General features: G+C 48.7%; 1 protein-coding gene across 7 annotated transcripts in view; it reads left to right on the forward strand.

The window, feature by feature from the left end:
* SSC4D (scavenger receptor cysteine rich family member with 4 domains) overlaps positions 1-20,464 on the forward strand; it is a 29,098-nt gene extending 8,634 nt beyond the window's left edge. Inside the window, exons 3-11 of one of the 7 annotated variants that reach the window (XM_027861518.1) lie at positions 6,468-6,503; positions 7,004-7,348; positions 8,687-8,761; positions 9,610-9,924; positions 12,331-12,474; positions 15,720-15,785; positions 15,968-16,279; positions 17,638-17,727; positions 19,107-20,464. In XM_027861518.1, the coding sequence (XP_027717319.1) occupies positions 6,468-6,503; positions 7,004-7,348; positions 8,687-8,761; positions 9,610-9,924; positions 12,331-12,474; positions 15,720-15,785; positions 15,968-16,279; positions 17,638-17,727; positions 19,107-19,423 (1,700 nt within the window). In that variant the 3' untranslated portion in view covers positions 19,424-20,464. Of the gene's footprint in view, positions 1-6,467; positions 7,349-8,686; positions 8,762-9,609; positions 9,925-12,330; positions 12,475-15,719; positions 15,786-15,967; positions 16,280-17,637; positions 17,728-19,106 lie in introns of all 7 variants that reach the window. The other 6 variants (XM_027861521.1, XM_027861522.1, XM_027861519.1 and 3 more) reach the window with 6 other exon arrangements.
* Positions 20,465-22,266: the final 1,802 nt, after the last annotated feature.

The raw sequence follows: 22,266 nt of genomic DNA on the forward strand, positions 1-22,266 counted from the left end.
CTCCAGGTCCAGCGATCTAGCCAACATCACACAGGTAGTCAGCATCGAAATCCTGTGACTCACAGGCAACGTTCTTTCCTTTGTACCGTCTTGTCTCCTGACCATACTGTGTCCATTGCTCCCGGTTCTGTCTGGGACCAAGCGCAAGTCATCCCCCCCCCCACATGCTTTTGTTGTTCTGTTGTGTTTGACTCTCCGTGAGCCCATTTCTTGAGCAAAGGTACCAGAGTAGTTTGCCATTTCATTCTCCAGCCCAATTTACAGATGAGGAAACTGAGGCAAACAGGGTGAAGTGACTTGCCCAGGGTCACACAGCTAGTAAGTGTCTGAGTCTGGATTTGAACTCAGGAAGAGGAGTCCAGCCTCTATCCACTGTAGCACCACTTAGTTGCCCCTACATGACAGCCCTTCAAACTCCAGAAGAAAAGTCTCATACCCTTCTACATTCTTCTGGTGAGTGGGTGGGGAGTAGGGCTCAAAAATGGTACATGGATATGTAAATACAAGATCATATGAGTGGGCAGAGTGGAGGGTTGGAGGGATCAGGGAAGACTTAGAATCATTGAAAATAGCTTTCAAGCTAGAAGAGACTTACAAATCATCCATTCCAACCCAATTTTACATTTTTTAACATTCATTTACATCCATTCCAATTTTACAAATAACGAAACAAGTTGAGAGAGATTAAGTGAGAGAGAGGCAGAGTGTCAGAGTGGATAGTGTGTGCTGGCCTGTTCTGACACTTAGCAGCTGTGTGATGTGGGCCTCAGTCTCCTCATCTGTAAATGGGAATGATAGTAGCTATACTGAGGCAGCTGCTGCACAGTGAATGACCAGCTGGTCTCTGAGCCCAGGGAGACCTAATCACAGAATGGGTGCTGCCTTAGTCAAACTGAGACCTGCTAAAGACCTTAGCTTAAAAAGGCCAAGGTCTCCCACTGCATCCGGGGCCATCTCCGGTCATCCTGATCCATATCTGGTCACTGGACCCAGATGGCTCCAGAGGAGAGAGTGAGGCTAGTGACTGCACAGCCCTGCCTCACTTAAATCCATTTCATTTGCATGTCATGGCATCACCTCCCTGAGGTCATGGTCCTCTTCGAGAATGAGGGACAAATGGCAACCTGGATTCAAATCCCGTTGCCTCTGCGACTCTGGCCAAGTCCCTTAAGCTTTGACAGTGCCCGTTCAATTCTCTAAGACTATAATTTGCAGAGCACTTGCTGCTTTTGCCTTGATCAAGTGAATTTCTTCGTGCCAATGAAATCATTGGTCATCTAAAAATTAAAAAAAACAACTGTGGTGCCAACTTCCCCATCTTGTTCTGGTGCAAAGTGGTTGGAGAACTTTGAAACTTGGCAGTTACTGAAATCAGTGGCAGCTTTGGGACCCAGGACCTCCCTCTTCCCAGTGCCCCGGACCCTCTCTTTGGCTGAAGAGGGCTCAGGCTTAGAGATAACAGACTGACTCTCCCATGTCCGATGCAAGGAATAAGGGCTTTTTCTGCCAGAGAAAGGCAGGAGGAGGGTGAAATCTCCTCCTGCTTTGTTCCTCCATCCCAAAACGGTGTTTTTTGTTTGTTTGTTTGTTTGTTAACATCACCTACACTTCCCAGCATATCCCCCTTTTCCTCCCTCTCTCTAGAGCCATCCCTTATAACATAGACAAAAGTTGAATAAGGGGGAAAACACAATTCAGCAGAACTAACCAGCACATAACCAAGTCCATGGCGACATAGAGCATTTCAAGCCCAGAGGCCCCAGAGCTCCAAAGAGGGGAGGGAGGGGACTTTCACAAGTCTTGTTTTAAATGAGGCCTCTCTGCTAGCTCCACAGACCGTCGCCTTCTGTGAAATGGAGGGGGAGGAGATATTTCCCAGGCATTCTTTGGGGAAAGGATAGGTTAGTCCTGGGGAAGGGCCCTCCTTCTGGAGGGCTGGAAGAGGTCTCCCACAACCAATCTCTCCCAGCAGGGCTCAGGCCCCTGCTGCTCCTTCGACATCCCTTCCATCCTATCATCCTAGGGAGCTAAAGAAGCAGGGATAGAAGAAAATCTTCCTCTCTGCTCCCCGACCTCCCCACTTTGCATCCTTGAGAATGAAACCTGCAGCTACGGGTCTCTACCACAAGAGGGAGCGTTGGCTCCACAAACCACCAAGATCTGTCTCACTGCCGCAGCTTTAGAAACAAAGGGTTGTTTGGGCTGTGGCCAGCCCCTAGTGGTCCTGGGAAGGTGTGGTGTAATACGATTAAGAAAAATAAAATTAAAATTGAAAAAGAGAGAAGAAAAAAAAAGAGGAAGGGGGATGCGTCTACTCAACCTAAGTACTAGTTTGAAGGTCCTTGTTGAATATCTTTTTTATGCTATAATTAAGTAAACCTGCTTTCTTTAACAGGAAGGAAGGAGGGAAGAAGGGAGGGAAGAAGAGAGTGAAGGAAGGAGGGAGGGAGGGAAAGAGGGAGAGAAGGAAGGAAGGAAGCAAGGAAGGAGGGAAGGAAGATGGGAGGGAAGGAGGGAGGGAGGGAGAGAGTTGGGGTCCTCCAGCTGGGTTAAGCATTGAAAGAGAAGGTATATGAACCAGAAAGAGGTCAAGGAAGAAGAGATTCCCTCCCCTCTCCCCTGGCAGCATAGGATTTACAATAGGAAGACAGCCTTGTGGGGGTGGGGGTGGGGGTGGGGTGGAAAGGAGGTGATTGGATGATCCGGGAACGTTGAAAATCATCACATAACTAAGTTAGAACCGGGGGAGACCTTCAGAGGCCATCTATCCCATCCTTTCATTTTACCTAGGTAACCTTGGGCAAGTCACTCCCTGGGCCTCAGTTTCCTCATTTGTAAAATAAAAGGGTTGAATTGGTTGACCTCTGAGGTCCTTTCCAGTCCTATAGCTGTAATCCTGTGAATATTTGAAAGTGTGACAAAAGATTTCTCCTGAGTTCTCAACGAATGTATGAGAAGCATTTTGAAGTCACCAATAGAAGGATGAGGTCATAGGACCCAGGAAGGTGCCCTATCTACTTCCTTTGCCTCAAAACATCTCACTTAATGCAGTGGAAAGAGCACCTGATTTCAGGTCAGAAGACCTGGGTTCATATCCTGACCCTGTCACTTATTACCTGTGTGACTGGGCAGTTTTCTGATCTCAGTTTTCTGATCTATAAAATGGGATTGATTTAGATGACTTCCAAGGCTCCATTTTGCTCTAAATCTATGATTTTATAACCTAAGTTTGACTCCTGCCTCTGTTTCTTACTAGCTGTGTGACCTTAGGTAAATAACTTTCCCTCTCTGGGCCTCAATTTCCTCATCTTTAAAATGAGAGTTTTGGACTAGCTCTGTATCTTATAATCTTCTGGTCCTAAGTCCCTTCCTCTTTCTGGGCATCAGTTTCCCCACCAGGAAAAAGAGGGGATGGATGAGGGGGTCTCTGAGATCCTTCCACTTCTGGGCAGGAAGGATTCCTTTGCAATAAACATTGCCTTTTTGGGTTCATCTTTTAAAGACCATGCTCCCTTCTTCTTGCCCCCTTTCCCCTCCTTGCCCCCCACCCTCAGGGAGCACACATTGGATCCCCAATCCCTCATTGTGAAAGTGTCAGTCACTTTCCTCCCAGACTTGGGAATGGTGAAGGGGGAGAAGACCTGGGTTTGAATGTCAGCTTTGCAGCTGAGAAGATGTATGACCTTGAGTAAGTCTTTTCCCTTCCTGGCTCAGTTTCTTCCTCTGTAAAATAAGGTTTTTGGACTAGGTAACCAAAGAGCCTCCTGATTCTAAATCTTGTGCTCCTAGGACTTTAGACACTGGTGAAAAGAGGGGAGAGAAGAGGAAGGTATTGTTGGATGGAACTGAAGGAGAGGAGGGGCACGGTGGTTCACATCTTCTGACCTAGTACCAGAATTCGGGCAATTATGGAGCCAGGCGTTGGCAAACTCCCACCTTTGGGCCAAGCCAGCCCTCAGTCAGTAGTTCCCAGGCCATGCAAAGTCAGGCACACCCCCTGAGAGGATCGTGGAATGCTAGCTCTGGAAAGAGACATGGATAAAGGTCATCTAGTCAAATGCCCTTCACTTTAGACGTGAGAAAATGGAAGCCATTCAACTAGGATGGTGGAAAAAGTCCTGGCCAGGCAGTCCTGAGCTTTAGGTACTAAGACCCTGCTCCAGTCTTAACTCACGGTGTGACCTTGAGTGAGTCCTTTCTTTTCTTTGGGCCTCAGTTTTCTGTAAAGTCGGGTAATTGGATTGGATGATTTCTAAAATCACTTCTGGCTCTGATTCCCACCACTGCCTTCCCCCTCCCTGGGCACAGTGACCTTTCCCTCCTCTGAATCCCTTGCCTTCAAGACGCTTGTATTATGATAGGGAAGACAGTACACAAAGGGGTGCTGGAAAAGAGAGGGGTGTGTGGAGATGGCCTGGAAATGAGCTGGAGGTTTGGATGGGGCAGGAGAAAACCCAGGAGTCCAGAGCGATTCTGGGGCAGAGTTCAAGTTTCCAATGAGGAAGAGGCGGAGATGAAGACTAGAGTGAAAGTCTTAAGATACGAATTTTCAATGAACATAATTATGTAGCTCAATCATAAACTAGGTAGAACCTCAGTGCGACCAGGGATTCTTGAGATAACTTTGTCTTTTGGGAGAACAAGAATCAAAGGTATACAGAGTAATGATAAGAGCTGGAGGTACAAAAACAAGATTGACCTAGCCCTTGTCCTCAGAGAGCTTACATTCTAACTGACAGCTTCACAAATAATAGTAATATAAAGCGAAGGCAAGAAAGAGATCCAGTCCCAGAACTTTAGGAAAAGTTGAGGAAATGCTTTCAGCTTGTGGTTAAGCAGAGAAGTCTACGTGAAGAAGGTGTTCAATTCCAAAATCAAGTTTATTCATTCAGCAAATTATTTCTTGACTTCCTCACCCCAAGCCCTCATCCACAGCTGCCAAAGAGCCAAAGTACAGGTCTGGTCATGCCAGGCCCCACCTACTTAATAAACTCCAATAACTCCCTCTACCTCAGCCTCAGATATAAGCTCCTCCGTGTGGTATTTAAAACCCTGTACAGCCCCGCCCCATCCTGCTTTTCCAGCCTTATCCCACTTTCCTCCTTTTCTAAAGTTCTATGATCCCAGACAAATTGGCCATTCCGTCACCCACATCTTTGTGTTTGCACTAGCTGTCCCCCATGCCTGGAATGCTCTTCCTCCTCACCTTTGCCTCTTGGGATCTCTGGTTTCCCTCAAGATCCAATTTAAAGACCTTTCTCTCCATGACCCCTTTCCTGGTCCCCCAGCTCCCCTCAGGGTTGTTGTTGTTCAGTTACTTCAGTCGTGTCTGACTCTCCATGACCCCTTTTTGGGTTTACTTGGCAAAGACACTGGAGTGGTATGCCAATTTTCTTTCCAGATAATTTGACAAACGAGGAAACTGAGGCAAACAGGGTGAAGTGACTTGCCCAGGGTCACACAGCTAATAAGTATCCGAGGCTAGATTTGAACTCAGGTCTTCCTGACTCCAGGCCTCATGCTCTATCCACTGCGCCACCTTTTTTTTTTGTAAGTGGCTAGATCCTTCCTCTTTACTGGAGGATTGTAAGCTCCTCAATGACAAGACTTTTTCATTTCCATCTTTGTATCACCAGAGCCTAGCTCAGAACTCGATACATGGTAGCTGCTTAAGAAGTGTGTGATGTTTGACTGATTGGCAGGGCAATTGTCTTTGGTCCTGTAGGAGATATAAAGATGACTGAAGCAATCTCTGGCTTGAAGAAGGACATAGCCTAGGATGGGATATGTACAAGTGCTGCTCTGAAGCAGAATGGGGCCAGTGTCTTGAGGGGTACAGCCAAAGGATGTGGAGAATTCAGAGGGAGAACTCACTTCTCTGGGGAAAGGGAGAAATCAGAGAAAACTTCACGCAGGAGGTATCTCAAAACTGGCTTTTGAAGGTTTGGGAGACAATGATTTGGGGAAGCCAGAAAGGGAAGGGAGTAGGAAAGCAGTCCATTAGAACAAAGGGTATAATGTGTTTAAGGAGCCTTGAGTATGTTCGTCAGTTTAGAGTACTGGGAAAATAGTGGAAGACTAGACAGGTAAGTTAAAGGCAGATTCTGGAGAACCTTGTAGGCTAAGAAGGTTAAACCTTATTAAGTAGAAAGTGGGGAGCCATTGAAAGTCTCAGAGTAAGGGAATGGCATGATCGGATTAGTGCTTTAGGAAAATTGTGCTAATGATTGTGTGACCTGTGCATTAGAGAGGGAAAGATTGGAGGTGGGGAAGCCAGTTAGGAGGTTGTTGCAATAATCCAGGCATGATTTGTTGATGCCTTGAGTTTATATGGTTGCAGTGGGAATGGAAAGGAGATATATGTAAAAGGCAATGAGTTAACTATACACTCAGGGAGCAGTGATGCTCCTTGGGTACTTTCCCCAGCTGGGCAGACCCATCTGATCTTCTTCTCCATTCTGTTTCAGGCAGCACCCTACAGCCTACTCCATTACCCTTTCCAGGTAGGACCTTCTGTGGGGTGGGGTGGGGTAATGGGCTTCCCTTCTAGATAAGCCATAGGCCTCCCTTCTCCCACTCTAAACTGGAGGGTCCTTCACCTCGGCACCCCCACCCCAGAATCTTAAATAAAGAAGCTATGCCCACCCCCATTTTACAGATGAGGTAAACTGAGACCATAGAGAGGGAAGGCTCACAGTGATTGAATCAATGGCAGAGCCCCACTAAATGAGTTTGTCCCTCTTCATTCTCCCTTTTGTCTCAAATATAGAAAGCCTGATGGGTGGGGCCATGCTAAGGGTATGGTTAGCTTTCTAACGACCATGGACTAAATGGGGTGGAGGACCAAACATATGGATAGGGGTGGGAAACACGAATTTAAAATGTCCCTGATGGAGAGGGGGGATGGGTTGGGTAAGGAGGTTCAGGAATCCCATACTTTGGGGATCTGGGTGCCTCCTACCCTTGGCCTGCTCTGAGAATTGCCCTCTGCCCTACCCCGAAGTAAGCTCCCTCCCCTCCCCTGGCCCTCCTCTGCCCCCAGAGGTGAGGCTGGTGGGGGGGCCCAGCCGCTGCCAGGGCCGGCTGGAGATCCTGTACAGTGGTTCCTGGGGGACCGTGTGCGACGATGACTGGGACGTGATAGATGCCAATGTAGTCTGCCGCCAGCTGGGCTGCGGGTACGCCCTGCCCGTGCCCTTGCCCCTCGCCTTTGGCCAGGGCCGGGGCCCCATCCAACTGGACAACGTGGACTGCAAGGGACAGGAGGCGGCCCTGAGTGAGTGTGGCAGCCGTGGCTGGGGTGTCCATAACTGCTATCACTACGAGGATGTGGCTGTCATGTGTGACGGTGAGTGGGAGGGAGGAGCCACGAGAGGGCCTCAGAACCACGTGGTCCCTTCTCATCTAACTGGGGACTGGGGGGCTGGGAGCAGAGATGAGGAAGAGAAGAGAGTGGGGCATAGTGGGAAAATCCCTGAACTGGGAGCCAAGGCTCACCCACGTTCTCATCTTGGCTCTACCATTGCCTTGGGCAACTTTTCCAGGCCTCAGTTTCCCTAGCTGTATCATTATCAGCAAGGACATACTGAATGTCTATTCTATTCAAAGCATTTCACTAGAGACTAGAGATACCAAGAAGGTGCCTAAAGATTCCATCCTTGGCCTCAAATAGCTCACGATCTCTAATGTCCCATATCTAAAAATCTCAGATCAGATTCTTCTTGAAAATCCTTTAAGGAGGCTGATTCCTCACATTGGAAGAGGACTCTGCTCTCACAAGAACTGTGTGAGGGGGACAGGAATCGTTGCCTCCAGCTTATGCAGAGGAAAGTGAGGCTCAGAAGAAACAAAAACAAAAGTGATTTGCCCATGGTCCCATAGTCAGTTACTGGCAAGACTGGAATTTGAACTCATGTCTCCAAATTTCCAATTGAGAACTCCGAAGACAACCTGGAAAATGTGGGGTGTTGCCTTGCCTGAGGGCAGGGGATGGAATAAAGGGTTAATGAAGGGGTTCCTTCCCACTCTGGGAGTCTATGGTTCTCTGGGCAATGAACTGCCTTTCCCCCATTTCCTCCTGTTGCTCAAGAATTCTCCCCTCTGTTCAGAGTGTTTGCAGGGTAAAATGTCATCAGCATTTGCTAGCTCCCCTGAGTGATCTTAGTCTTAGAAAATTTCCAGGGCCACCTGGGGCCAAAACATCTCTGTGCATGTATGTCTCTCTGTGTATCTCTGTTTCTGTGTTGGGCTCTCTAACTGTCTCTCCCCGTGTCTCCTCCTATTTCTGTCTCTGTGTCTGGATCTGCCTCTTTGTTTTGTCTCTGTCACCCTCTCCAACTTTCTTTTTCTCTCTGTTTCTTTCTGTCTCTGTCTTTCCTACACATGCGTGCACACACACACACACACACACACACACACACACTCTCTCTCTCACCTTGTGTTTGTGATCACATGGCCCTAGAGAATCTATGAGACAGTCCTTTTGGGTTTTCAGAACCTGCGTCCCCCTTCCCGTGGTCAATGACTGCCCCATCTGTCTCCTGCATTAAGATTCTGAGAAGCTAATATTTCCCATCCAGAGTTCTTTGGGGCAGGTAAGACCCACAGGAATGGATAAAAGATTCCCCCAGGACTTAGCACAGCTGCTCAGCTATTCTCTTCTCACCTCAATGTTTTCCCTTCTCAGAGCTCTTACCAACGCTGGCCAGGAAAGTGTTAACAAGCAGAGCCCCCACCACCATCACCCCAAAGAATGGGATAGGTAGGTGGCTGGGGAAGATTCTCCTAGTTCCTAGCCTCCAGAGTTGGTTTCATTTATTTATTCAGCCAATAAACATTCATTAAGTGCGTAATATGTGCCAGGCACTTTGCTGAAAAGAAAATAAGCGTTGCCCTCAAGAAGCATAACTCTACTGGGAGATGTGACAATTCCACAAATAAGACCTTGGCAAGTCACTGTGCCTCTGTGGGCCTCACGTTTGCCACCTATAAAATAAAGGCGTTGGACCAGATGGTCCTGGGCACTCTCTTCCCCTCTAGAGCCATGACCTTAAGTAAATACAAAGAATTTCTATTTATTAATAGTAAACATGAAGTAACTTTAGCAAAGAGAACTAACAACTGGGGACATTTGGAAATGCCTAGCATGGGAGGCGAGCATCTGATTTGAGCCAGTCCCCTGTTTAGGGAATCAGATGATTCTGAGACATGGAGATGAGGGGGAGTTCATTTAAGGTGTGAGGGCCAGTCAGTGCAAAGACATGGAAGGGAGATGGAGTGTTTTGTACGGGGAACTGCAAGAAAGCCAATTTGTCTGGAATACAGAATTCTAGAAGGGGAATAATGAGTAATAAGCCTGGAAATGATGTGATCAGAATGATGTTTTAGGAAAGGTAATCTTTATTGGGCAGACCTTTCGGCCACGCCCTGCCTACTTGGCTGGGACAGGAGAGGGTCTCAGGAAGTTATGAATGGGAAGAGACCACTGGACACCGCATAGGCATTGTGGTATATTGTGGACTGTCAGGACAATGCAAGAAGCATGTTTGTGGGTTGTAAGGTATGTGGCATTATGGGTATAATTCTTTCCTATCCCTTGACCATTCCCAGGTGACGGCAGCATCCGCCTGGTGAGAGGTGCCAACTCCTGTCAAGGCCGAGTGGAGATCCTGCATGGTGGTACATGGGGCACTGTGTGTGACGATGACTGGGGGCTCCCAGATGCCACTGTGGTCTGCCGCCAACTGGACTGCGGCAGCGCTGTGGCTTCTAAGACCAATGCCTACTTTGGCTATGGCACCGGCCACATCTTGCTAGACAATGTGCACTGCGATGGCCAAGAGCTACGCCTGGCAGCGTGTCCCAGCCTGGGGTGGGGGATCCACAACTGTGGGCACCATGAGGACGCTGGCGTCATCTGCTCAGGTACCGGGAGAGGAGCACCAATCAGCAACAAGCATTTCTTAAGCTCCTCCTACATCCTAATTGTGCCCAGCCCTCCGCAATGTATTCTAGAGGAAAGAGGCCTGAGCTAGCAAGTAAGAGACCTGGCTCGCAGCGTCGGCTCTGATCCGACTTCTCTCTGGGTCTCAGGAATAGTGATGCCTGCCATAGTGTGATGGATAGGATACTGGTTTTAGAGTCAGGAAGACCTGACTCTTGGGTTCAAATGTCACCTCAGACACTTACTAGCTATGTGACTCTGGGTGAGTCACTTAAACTCACTGTGCCTCAGTTTGCTCATCTGTAAAGTAAGAGCATTGGACTTGTTGGACCCTAAGGTCCTTTCCTTCCAGCTCTAACTGTAGGATCCTTTGATCCTGCCTCCCCATCAGGGCTATGAGAATCAACTGAGATCACAGAATTACAAATGTCCAAGATGCTCCAGGGCTTAGGAACAATCCAGTCCAAAGCCTTCATTCTGCAGATCAGGATGATGGGGTCCAGAGAAGTTAAGTTACTTGTCTAAAGGCACACAGCTAAGAAGTGGCAAAGCTGGGATTTTCTAGTCTTCTTTACACCACACTGGGAAAACCCCTTGTAAATCATAAAGCACTATGTGGACGTAAAAGATTGTACAAAATCATCGCGACAATCATGTTTGTGATTGTCTTGCTTTCATACCAGGCTACTCCACCTCAAGCCCCAGTGCCATCCCTGCCCCTTGAACCTCTGGCGCTGAGCCTTTTCCTAAGGTCACACTGAAAGTCCATTAAGCTCGCTTTTGCTGGGCTTTCAGCATTTGGAGATGTGATCTGGTCCTCACCCACTTTCACTGCTAGCCAGGTCCTACTTCTTCCTAGGGTGCTGCTCATTTTTCCATTCTTCTTTTCATTTGCCTTTTCTCTTTCTTTTTTTCATTCCTCCTTCTTTCTCTCCTTCTTATTCCCCCTCCCCCAGTCCAAACTCACCCATTCTTTGAGCTGTGCCAACCCTAACCCCCGAGGGCTCTGCCAAGGGGGCAGCCAGATTTCTCCCATAAACTACCTACCCTCAGGCCTGTGTGCTGGCATTTCAATAGAGAAGGGTTATAAGTACCACCTCCACCAGGTTAGCTGAACTTCCTCTGTCAGGGACCATGATTTTATTATCATAGGAGCTTTCAGAAGTTAATGCCTTACCCCAGAGGAGTAAAAAACTAACAGATGTTTGGAGGCCCTGGGGCAGACTGGCAGTAAGAATCCCTTTCAGCAGGTTTTGGTTGGGGAAGAGTGGTTTCCGAATCCTCTGGTCCTTGGAAGCAACGGCTACCTGCTTAGTCAAGGACTAGCCCTATACCCTCTCTACCTAATGGAGAGAAGGGAAGAAACTGACCCAGGACAACTAGCTGCAGAGCATCCCTGAAGTGTGTGTGGGTACTGTGGGCACTGGCTCTGTGTGGAAAGGAAGTGGCTCTGAATGCCTGTGATTTTGCCTCTGGGAAGGAGCTGATGTGTGCCTGCCTATCTCCTCCCTCCCCAGGCACATTCTGCATTTCTGCCAGATATGCTGATTCCTGTCTCTAATGTTAATCATCCCCTGGCATCCCTTATTAGCCAGCTGGGCACCGTCTATTTCTGGGGCTCTGCCAATGAGGGGAGGCATTGAGTTTCTTCTCTTTCCTCTTTCCATGTTCTACTCCCCTGGACACGGATATATATATATACACACATATACAAGAGCTGATGGGGGGTGTATAAGGCAAGCAGGCTCTATTAGGCTACTCTCGGGAGGGTTGAATTTGACCCTAAGGGTGAGTTGTAGCTGAAATATTGCTCCCTAAAGTTCCCCAGTAATAATTCATGCCACTAAGCTAGTGACACAAATCTACTGCAAAAGGTCCCCAGGATTATCCAGGAAAGAGATGGGATAATGGTTAGAGAGCTGACCTCAGAGTGAGGAAGATCTCTGCCTTACATGCACTGGCTGTGTGACCCTGGCCAAGTCATAGGCTCCTAGACCTAAAGTTAGAAGGTACCCTGGAGGTCACCTAGTCCAACCTTTTTATTTTACGGAGGAGGAAACTGAGGCTCAGAGAGTCAAAGTAACTTTCCCAAGGTCACACAGGTACAAAATATCAAAGTTAGGATTTGAACCCAGGTCCTCTGACTGTCCAGCTGGGGCTACTTCCAGTGAATTATTCTGCTCTGAGCTCCTTACCCTTTCAGTGCCCTAAGCAACTCCTTAAGATTGTAAATGGCAGGAAAGGTGTGGATCTGTATTGGTAGGGGGAGTTTCACCATTGGGAGGCTCATACATGGATAAAGTCACTGGCCTGGGCGAGCATGCCTCTTAACTGCTCACTGGTCCTTGAAGGATCTCAGACCTCATTTTCACCTGTTCTTTTTATAGGACGCAGTGTCCCCACTATTATGTCCTCACCATCCCTGGTCACCCATGATGGCAAGGTCAGGCCCACTGAACCAGCCACAGGTAAGGGGGAAGAAGACAGCCTCCCAAACCCTCTGTGCTGGACAGCTCCGGGGCAGTTCCTGGGTGAGCAGATCCCCAAGTTGCCAGTCCTCTGGGCAGGGGCATCCATAGCTTAGTGGTCACTTGGGTGATATCGGTGTGTGTGTATGTGAGGGGTGGATGTCAGAATTAAGGGAAAGCTTGATTACTTGGGGGAGGATATGATTAACTTCTCCCCAAACCTAAGGAGTTCATCATTTAGTTGGTCAGGCAATGGCATATACATAGAAAGAGAGCTAGTCATACAGCACAGGTTCTGATAAGTCCCCATCCCTAAAGGAATTCAGTTAAGAAGGGGGGAGGAGGAGTAAGATCAAAGATCATTTAGGCTGCCATGGTCAGTGAAGGGGTTCAGGGTAGGTAGGATCCAGACAGGAGAAAGAGGGTACCACTCCAGGAGGCAGAAACAGCTAGAGCCCTGAAACTTGAAGGTAGAATTCTTCATGGGGATAGAAGGGAAACTGAGGAAAGAGGAGAACTGGGAAGCATCAAGAAAACAATTGTAAAATGAAGGGGTCTGATTAGATGGAGGAGAGTGGTAGGACACAAGGCTGGAAAGGTAAACAGGGCTAGGCTACAGGAAACTCCAAATACTGCCAGGGTGTGAAACGGACTGAGATTTTTGTGGATGCCTGCCCATCCATGGCAATATGCCACAGTTACCTGCAGAAGAGTTTTTCTTTTTGTTTTGGAGGCAACTGGGGTCAAGTGACTTTTTTAGGGTCACATAGCCAGTAAGTGTCTGAGGCCGCATTTGAACTCAGATCCTCCTGATTCCAGGGCCAGCATTCTATTCACTGAGCCATCTAACTGCCCCTAAAAAGAACTTTTTAAATGGTCCCTAACCCTGGAGGGGGGGCCAGGAGCACCTATTTCATAGGATTAGTGTGGGGATGAAGTGAAATAATCTCCCATTATTGGGATAATTAACCCATCATCCCAATGGGATAACCATAAAGGGCTGTATAAATGTGAGCTAGCCTTACTAAATTATAATAATTATAACTGTAACAGGATTGGAGCAAGGATATGGGACTAAGATTAGAGTTTGCATTTAGTTAAATTGGAACCCACCTTGGGATGGGATTAGAATCTGGGGTTAAAATTAGGATTTCATGTGGGCTTGGAATAGGATGTAGAGGAGGGTTGGGAGCACAGAGAGGGGGTCTGAGGGCTGGCTTGGGACAACATCAAAGGGGGGGTTAGATTAGAGTGTGACGTTGGGGTCAAGATAGGCATTAGAATGAGGTCGGATTTGAGGGTGGGATTAGGGTTGGTTTAAAATAATAATAATTTCAACCACAGAAACAATGATTTTATCCACCTGTACAATATTCTATAGAACACTGAGTATAAAAGAATAATAGATGGTGACTTGTCCCAGGACCATTTCTATGTGATGGTGATGATGATGACTATGATGACGATGATGATGATGGTGATGAGGATGATGATGATGATGATGGTGATGATGATGATGATGACGATGATGATGATAATGATGATAATGATGATGGTGATGACAGTGATGATCATGGTGATAATGGTGATGATGGTAATGATGATGATGATGGTGATGATAGTGATGGTGATGATGATGATGATGGTGATGATAGTGATGGTGATGATGATGATGGTGATGGTGATGATGATGATGATGGTGGTGGTGATAGTGATGGTGATGATGATGATGGTGATGGTGATAATGATGATGATGGTGATGACAGTGATGATCATGGTGATAATGGTGATGATGGTAATGATGATGATGATGGTGATGATAGTGATGGTGATGATGATGATGATGATGATGATGATGATGATGGTGATGATGATGATGATCGTGATGATGATGATGGTGATGATGATGATGATGATCGTGATGATGATGATGGTGATGACGGTGATGATGGTGGTGATAATGGTGATGATGGTAATGATGATGATGATGGTGATGGTGATGATGATGATGATGGTGATGAGGATGATGATGATGATGGTGATGGTGATGATGATGATGGTGATGATGATGATGACAATGGTGATGATGATGATGATGATGGTGATGATGATGATGATGATGACGATGATGATAATGATGATAATGATGATGGTGATGACGATGATCATGATGATGATGATGATGGTGATGATAGTGATGTTGATGATGATGATGGTGATGGTGATGATGATTATGATGGTGATGATGATGATGATGATGACAATGGTGATGATGATGATGACGATGATGGTGATGATGATGATGATGATGAGGATGATGATAATGATGGTGGTGATGATGATGGTGATGGTGATGATGATGATGATGGTGATGATGATGATGATGATGATGGCTAACATTTATATAGTGCTTACTGCATGCCAGGCACTGTGCTAAATGCTTTACAAATATTATCTCATTGGATCCTCACAACAACCCTGGGAGATAGGCGCTGTTATTATCCCCACTTTAAAGATGAGGAAACTGAGGCAAGCAGGAGATAAGTGACTTGCCCTGGGTCACGCAGCTAGTAAGTGTCTGAGGTCAGATTTGAACTCAAGTCTTCCTAACTCCGGGCCCAGCTTTCTCTCCACTTCATCACCTATCTGCCCATACTTTTATTTGGGATGTAGAATTTCAGAGAACTTACTTGGGATCTCTCCCTGGCTTGGTCCCTATGGGGCCAGAGTTTCAGGATGAGATCCCAGACTCAAGGAGACAAAGCAGGACGTAAATGGATCATGGATTTAGAGTTAGAAGGCATTTCAGAGACTGGTCCAACCCTCTGGTTTTACAGATCAGGAAACTATAAGGTTAAATGCTTTATCCCAGGTCACATGGGTGATAGGTGAAATTGAACTCAGGACCTCAGACTCCAGAGCTGGAACCCTTTCCACTACCATGACTGCCTCTGGATACTAATGGTAATTACCAATAGGGCAGCTAGGCATGGTAGTGGATAGAGCCCTGGTTGTGGAGTCAGGAACATGTGAGTTTGCCTCCTTCCTTACTAGCTGGGTGAAGCTGGGGGACAAGGTTAAGGGGAAGAGTCGGGTCGGGAGGTAAAGATGGGGTTGGATGAGGGTAGAGGGCTAGGGGCCTAGACTTTACCAGAGATTGTTTTCAGGGCTCTCGGTTGGCAGTTCTGTCCTTCAGACCCTTCCCCTCACTTGGTCCTCATCCTATACCCATGATCATGATTAGCCCCTGGCAGGAATCCAAGGGGCCTCTTGCTTCCAGAACCTTCTCAGGCCTGTTGTCTTCTCAGTAACAGAAGCCGCTGTGGAGCCCACTAGGGAAACCACCATCCTTACCATGGCCCCAGGAAAGAAAAGTAAGTAGACTGTCCAGGGCTGGATGAAAGCCAGGGAGGGGGCAGTTCTGACATGGAGGACTTAACTTAGGAATCTTTTGCCCTAGGCTTGGAAATCCTTAGAAGCCAAGCCTTAGAGGGGAAGACTTGGGGTATACAGGAGTCTGTGTCTCCTCCAGCCCTGTCCTACCCCTGAACCCTAGGTGGCCGTCTCCGCCTGGTCAGTGGGAGTGGCCCCTGCCAGGGCCGTGTGGAGGTTCTCCACGAAAGCCGCTGGGGCACAGTGTGTGATGACGACTGGGACTTTGCCGATGCCCAGGTAGCGTGCCGGGAGGCGGGCTGCGGGCGAGCGGTGGGGGCCACTGTCCTGGCCTACTTCGGCTATGGGAAGGGCCCTGTCTTACTGGACAATGTGGACTGCGCGGGCGTGGAGACCCGCCTGGCAGACTGCTTCCACCTGGGCTGGGGCCAGCACAATTGTGGACACCATGAGGATGCTGGTGCCATCTGTAGGGGTGAGTGAGATAGGGTGGCCACTAAAGGGGGAAGGGAGGGTATGGGGAAGGGAGGCCCCCAGCCCTTGGGGGATGGGGGAGGAGAGAGCAGGGAGAGGAGGGAAGCCAAAGCCCAGGGCACTTGGGAGTAGAAAGGAGGAAACATGACGGAGGCCAACCCCAGGAGGAAAGCTTGCTCAGGCACCAAGTCTGGCTATTCCTTTGTAGCTGGCCTGGCTTACTGACCACACCAGCATTTATTCTCTCTTCTCCTGTCCCTCCCTTCAGTGCCTAGAATTCAGCTTCCTCTATCCCCATCTCATTTTAAAATTCTCCCCTTGTTTAATCGATACCTAATCACAGTCAGCCTCCTGTTCAATACCCTCAGGGCCCTGTTCTCTCCTTCCCCCTTTCACTTAACCCATAACCAAAGTGTGTGGTATCCACTCAAACCTATGATATAATGGAAGGGAGTTGGAGCCTAGGCCGAGAGCTGAAAGGGATCTCAGGGGCCAGCTAGGCCTACCCCCGCCTTTGACAGATGGGGAAACTGAGGCCCAGGGTGCAGTGACATACCCCAATTCATACCAGTTCTAAGTATCAGTGGTGACATTTGAACCCAGCACTGTCTCCGAAGTCAGGAGACCTGTACTTGATTTCTACCTCCTCTAAGTGCTACTTGTGTGATTCTAGACAAGTCACCTCCCCATCTCTGGACCTTAGTCTCTTTATCCATCCAAAGGGGTGTGGCCCCAATGGCTCTAGATCCCCTGACTCCATCTACTGTCGGCGTGGCCCCTGTGGCCCAGCCCTTCACTTAGGATGTGGGAAAGCCCCTCAAAGCTGGGGCCCTCTTCGGGGCTCAGTTCCCACAGACCCAGGACTAAGAGACATTCCCCCAGGGATAGGGGCTCACAGGGAGGAAGGAGAGAGGCAACTCCTACGTTTTCATCAAGAAGAAGAATTTTAAGGACTCCTTATCAGGAGAAATGGTGGCCTTGGGAAAAGATCCCACCCTTGTGGCTACAGTGGGTTGCCCACATCAGAGAGGATTCCTCCCCTGGAATCAGAATTAGAGACAGCAGGGCATGCAGCACCAGGCCTGGAGTCAGAAAGATCTGATTTCAAATCCAGCCTCAGACACTTATTAGCCACATGCCCCTAGGCAAGTCACTCTTGGCTCCGTCTGCCTCAACTTCCTCAATGTAAAATGGGGACAATATTCTTAAAGCTGTCAGCACAGGGCTGGCACACAGTAGGTACTCTTTTTACAAACACTTATTCTCTTCCCTTCCCCAATCCCTGAATGCTGTTACTTCCTGTCCTGCTCTGACTGGCCCACGTTCCTCCCCCGGCCCCTTGGGTTTTCTCTCTTACAGAGCCAGGGGTAGAGGAGTCAGGACAACAGATCTGGCAGGATGTTCCCGAGACTACAACAAAGGTGGTAGCCAGCGTACCTCCCAAGGAAGGTAAGTGGCCTCCCTCTGCCTAGACTAGAGGGAGGTGTAATGAATAGCGCATTGGGCTGGGGGTCAGGAGTCTTGGATTCAAATCCTTCTTCAAATCCTGGACAGGCTCTGTTTCCTCATCTATAAAACGGGCTGGTCAGGCTTCTGCGGTCCCATCCAGCTCACAGCCTACAATTATCATGGAGTCCTAGACAAGGGGCCTGGAAAAGGGTATAGGCATGGAATGTAGATGATAGATGAAGCCTGAGGAGACAGCCGATCCCTCTCCTTGCCCCCAAGAGTCTGGGAGGGGAAATGCCCATGCTTATGCTGACCACAAGCTCAAGCTAAAAGTGGAACGTGGTCAGCAGAGAAGCGTGGGTAGTCTCAAGGATTCACTAACAGAAGCCCAGTGTTCAGAATGAGAACTAAAGAGTACCACTGTATCCAGGCCCGGTCAGGCTGCACTGGAATCTCACGTCTAGTTCTGACTGTCATATTTTAGGGAGGAGTTTTGTCATTCAGTCGTGTACAACTCTCTGTGACCCCATTTGGGGTTTTCTTGGCAGAGATACTGGAGTGGTTTGTCATTTCCTTCTCCAGCTCATTTGACAGATGAGGAAACTGAGGCAAACAGGGTGAAGTGATTTGCCCAAGGCCACCTGGCTAGGAATTGTCTGAGGCCAGATTTGAACTCTGGCCTGACTGCCCCCTTTAAGAAGGATGTTCATTATGTAATATGGGGATCTATTGAAAGAACCAAGGATATTTAGCCTGGAAAAGAAAAAGTTTAGTGGGCAACTTAGTGTTTGTCTTCAAAAGTTTGAGAGACTGTCATGTGGAAAAGGGATCAGGCTTCTTCTGTTTGCTCCTTAGAGGACAGAACTAGGGATGTTCTAGAATCAATCAATCAAAAGTACCAACAAGCCTTTCTTAAGCACCTACTATGTGCCAGGCACAGTGCTGAAGGCTGGCAGTGATGAATTCTTCAGGCGGGGGTTGAAATCAGCTGACTGTAAGGTTTCTTCTACCTCTAAGATTCTGATTTTCCTCTCTGTTAATTTACACTTGTTTATAGATTTTTCAAATACCTGTCATCTCTTTTCCACATATTTCCTCCATCATAGCTGAGGTTCCCTGAGGACATGAGACCAAGACCTTTCTAAGGGCAGGAAACGGGTCTCCTTGCATCAGGCCAAGGCCTGGTGGGCAGGGAAGATGTCTTGATTAATCCTGGGTGTGTCCCAAGTGACGGCGTCCTGGGGCTGGGTTCCTGGGATACAGACTGAGGGTGAAGGGTGGGGAGATATTTGTGCTTTGTTCCCATCCTCCCTTGAATGCCTCATTTTGTCTCTCTTCTTTCTCTTCCTCCTCCTCCTCTCCTTCCCCCTCTCATCCAGGCCATCTCCGCCTGGCAAACGGCAGTCACCGGTGTGAGGGTCGGGTGGAGCTATATCTCCTGCGTCAGTGGGGCACCATTTGTGATGATGCCTGGGACTTGCGGGCTGTGGGTGTGGTGTGCCGCCAGCTGGGCTGTGGGGAGGCCCTGGCGGCCCCTGGAGAGGCTCAGTATGGCCTAGGCCAGGGCCTCATTCTCCTGGACAACGTCAAATGTCGGGGCAATGAGGCCTCCCTGCTCCGATGCTCTCACATCCTATGGAATGCCCACAACTGTGAGCATGCTGAGGATGCTGGGGCCCAGTGCCAGCCACGGTGATCCCTCTCGTCCCTACCCTCTGGCTCCTCCCAGCAGCCCTCCATAACCTTGGGTGCAAGAACAAGGCTCCCCCAGCTTTGGGGAAGGGCCCTCACTGACACGGGGGTCGCTTCCTGTGGAGTGGAGACAGGGGCCTACACACATCCAGACAGTGCCAGCCAAGAAAAATAACCCCAAGTTGGAATTTTCATCCCTTCATCACACACTCATTTCACATCCCTGGGCCTCAGTTTCCCCCATCTGTATCATGGGGGAGGAAATATCCCCACCTTTGCCTAAATTATTTGAGCTACAGTGAACTCAAAGCCAAGATGCCTGCAAAAAATGAGAGGGACGTCTTGGATCATAGCAATGCTTCTCCCTCCCTGGGATCACTGGGGCTGGTGAAATGACCAGATTTCCCTCCTTCCCGGGTCTGAAAGACAAAGATCTTCAGGGATTCTGATCATCACTGGAGGAAGGAACTAGGGGAAGAATGAGTTCTGCAGAGGTGGGGGTGAGGGCTTCAGTGGGGCTTACAGCTTCAACTTGGACACCCTTAGGTGCATCATGGGGAAAGACGCTCCCCCTCCTAAGACCTCCCACCTCGGGACTATGCTTATCTCTCTCCAAGAAGGGACAGGCCAGACATACCCCTATCCCCAGCTCCTACCCGGGTCTTTCCTCTCCTCCCGACCCCAGCAAGGGCCCTCACAAATGGTGCTTGGAGCATGGTGGATGTGGATGACAGTGCCTTCATTTGTGGGACAAGGGTGTCAAAGACAGTGATCATGGCCGTATGGCGCTCTCTGTCCCTGCCTCAAAGATCCCCTCATCAGGTGCAGGGGTGGGAAATCCTCTTGTCCCCACGAGGAAGGGGAAACTCAGGAGTAGGGGGGTGATTTCTCTATCCCTTGGCACCCTTTCTTCCTACAGGGCACAACACCCACCTCCCCACTGGGCAAGCCAATAGTCAGGGGGCCCTGAGCCTCCATGCCAGGTAGGGAATCTGTAGCCACCAAGTTATAGTTGCCAAGTAAATAAAGGACTTTGTTCTCATTCTTTTAAGTGAAATCAGTATTTTATAATCAATGGGATATTCCTTGTAGTATCTGATTAAAAGCCAAAGAAAAGTTTCCTTTAAGTTAGTGGGGGCCTAAACAGTGTCAGAAAGGGGTGAGGGAAGGGTGCCCAAGAGCCGAAATCAGCAGAAGGGCTGCCTCAGGCGGGGTGAGGACACACCCACACCCACCCACCTCCACATACACATACACACACATACACACACACATGCACACCCACACATACACACAAACACATATACACACTTACACACATACACATATACCCACACAAAGCCACACCCACATACACACACACACACTCATTCACACACACACACATCACCCCCATTTGCCCATCTGGCCTTGGTACTTGGAGGCAAAAGGCTATATTAGATGCCTGTATTTTGGGGATTTCCAGGGATATGGCCCCTACCTCTCAGCGAATCAGGGAGCAAAGGACACACTGTCTACACCTTCTGTTGAGGAAAAATCTTGAAGGTTAGAGCAGACTCCACAGACAAGCGAAGCAGTGGGCTCCTCCAGATAACCTTTCGACTGCATCCTTTCCAGAGGTGAGGAACCTGTGGCCTCAGGGCCACGTGTGGCCCTCTAGGTCCTCAAGTGTGGTCTTTTGATTCTACTTTAACCTGCTGCCTCCCCCAGATACTGACCCCTTATCTTGCACTCTTTTCATCTTCTATTTTCTTCTCCTTTGTGTTGCTATTCTTATTCTAATCACCCCGATCCTGCCCACCCTCCATGGCTCAGTTTACATACCACCTCTGGCTGGAAGTTTTCCCTGACCACCCTAATCTTTTATACTACCCCCTGTCTATCTCTCCATCCTTGTGACTCTCAGGACTGATGGGAGGAGAGCCCTTTATGAAGTGTAAAGCAACATAAAGTCAGGAGTGACGGTTACTGCTCTGTGTGTCTTGTTTTGAAGATAAAATGAGGTGATGACTTTAAGACGCTTTGTCAGCCACAGAAGTATCAGATGCTGTTGTTATATTACTATGGTCATCGTTGGCTCTGAGCCTCCATCTCCGGACTGAGCTGCATCCTGCCCACTGACCTGCAGAAAGCATGGAGAAAATCCTCATTCACATTGTCAGAGCTTTTGGGCCCTCTCCCTTCACCAGGTCACACAGCTAATTTGGCCCAAGCTGCCACACAGGGGCAGAGTGTAAATCCAGGCTTCCCTGACTCCAAGTCACCTGGTACCTGGTATTCCTCTTTCTCTGGCCCTCAGGGAAGCCCTACTCATTCTGATAAGGTTGCAGAGACAGGTTTTCTCTGCTGGGGAACTCCCCACCTTGGGAGGCTATGGGGCCATCCACTCTTGCCTTTTCCCTCAACACACACACTCTCCCAGGCAAGTGTCCCAGGTCTTCTAGACAGAAGCAGACCTGTGCTCAGCTGGGCAGCTCTGAGGGCCTTCCCAAATCAGCCAACTGCAGATGTGCGACCCTAGGAAATCACTTAACCTCTCTGGGCCCCTGTTTCCTCCTCTGTGAAATTAAGAGGTTGGATTAGCATTAAAACTATGACCCTGAGCTCAGTACATCCATCCTCCCTCTCCCCTGCAACCTCTGCTCTCAGAAACACTGCCTGCCCAACCAGCTGGGTCAGCCCAGGTCAGCCTAGGCTAGCCCAGGCTAGCCCAGCCCACTTCCTACCCAGTTCTGGTTAGCCTAGCTTTGCTCAGCACTAGGGAGAGGGACAGGAAAGGAGGGAAGAATGAAAAGGAGGGGGGAAGATAAGAATTCCATGTCACTGGTTTTATATCTCCCCTATCCT

The sequence above is a fragment of the Vombatus ursinus genome, unplaced genomic scaffold, assembly GCF_900497805.2.
Source record: "Vombatus ursinus unplaced genomic scaffold, bare-nosed wombat genome assembly UNPS02014768.1, whole genome shotgun sequence".
Lineage (NCBI taxonomy): Eukaryota > Metazoa > Chordata > Mammalia > Diprotodontia > Vombatidae > Vombatus > Vombatus ursinus.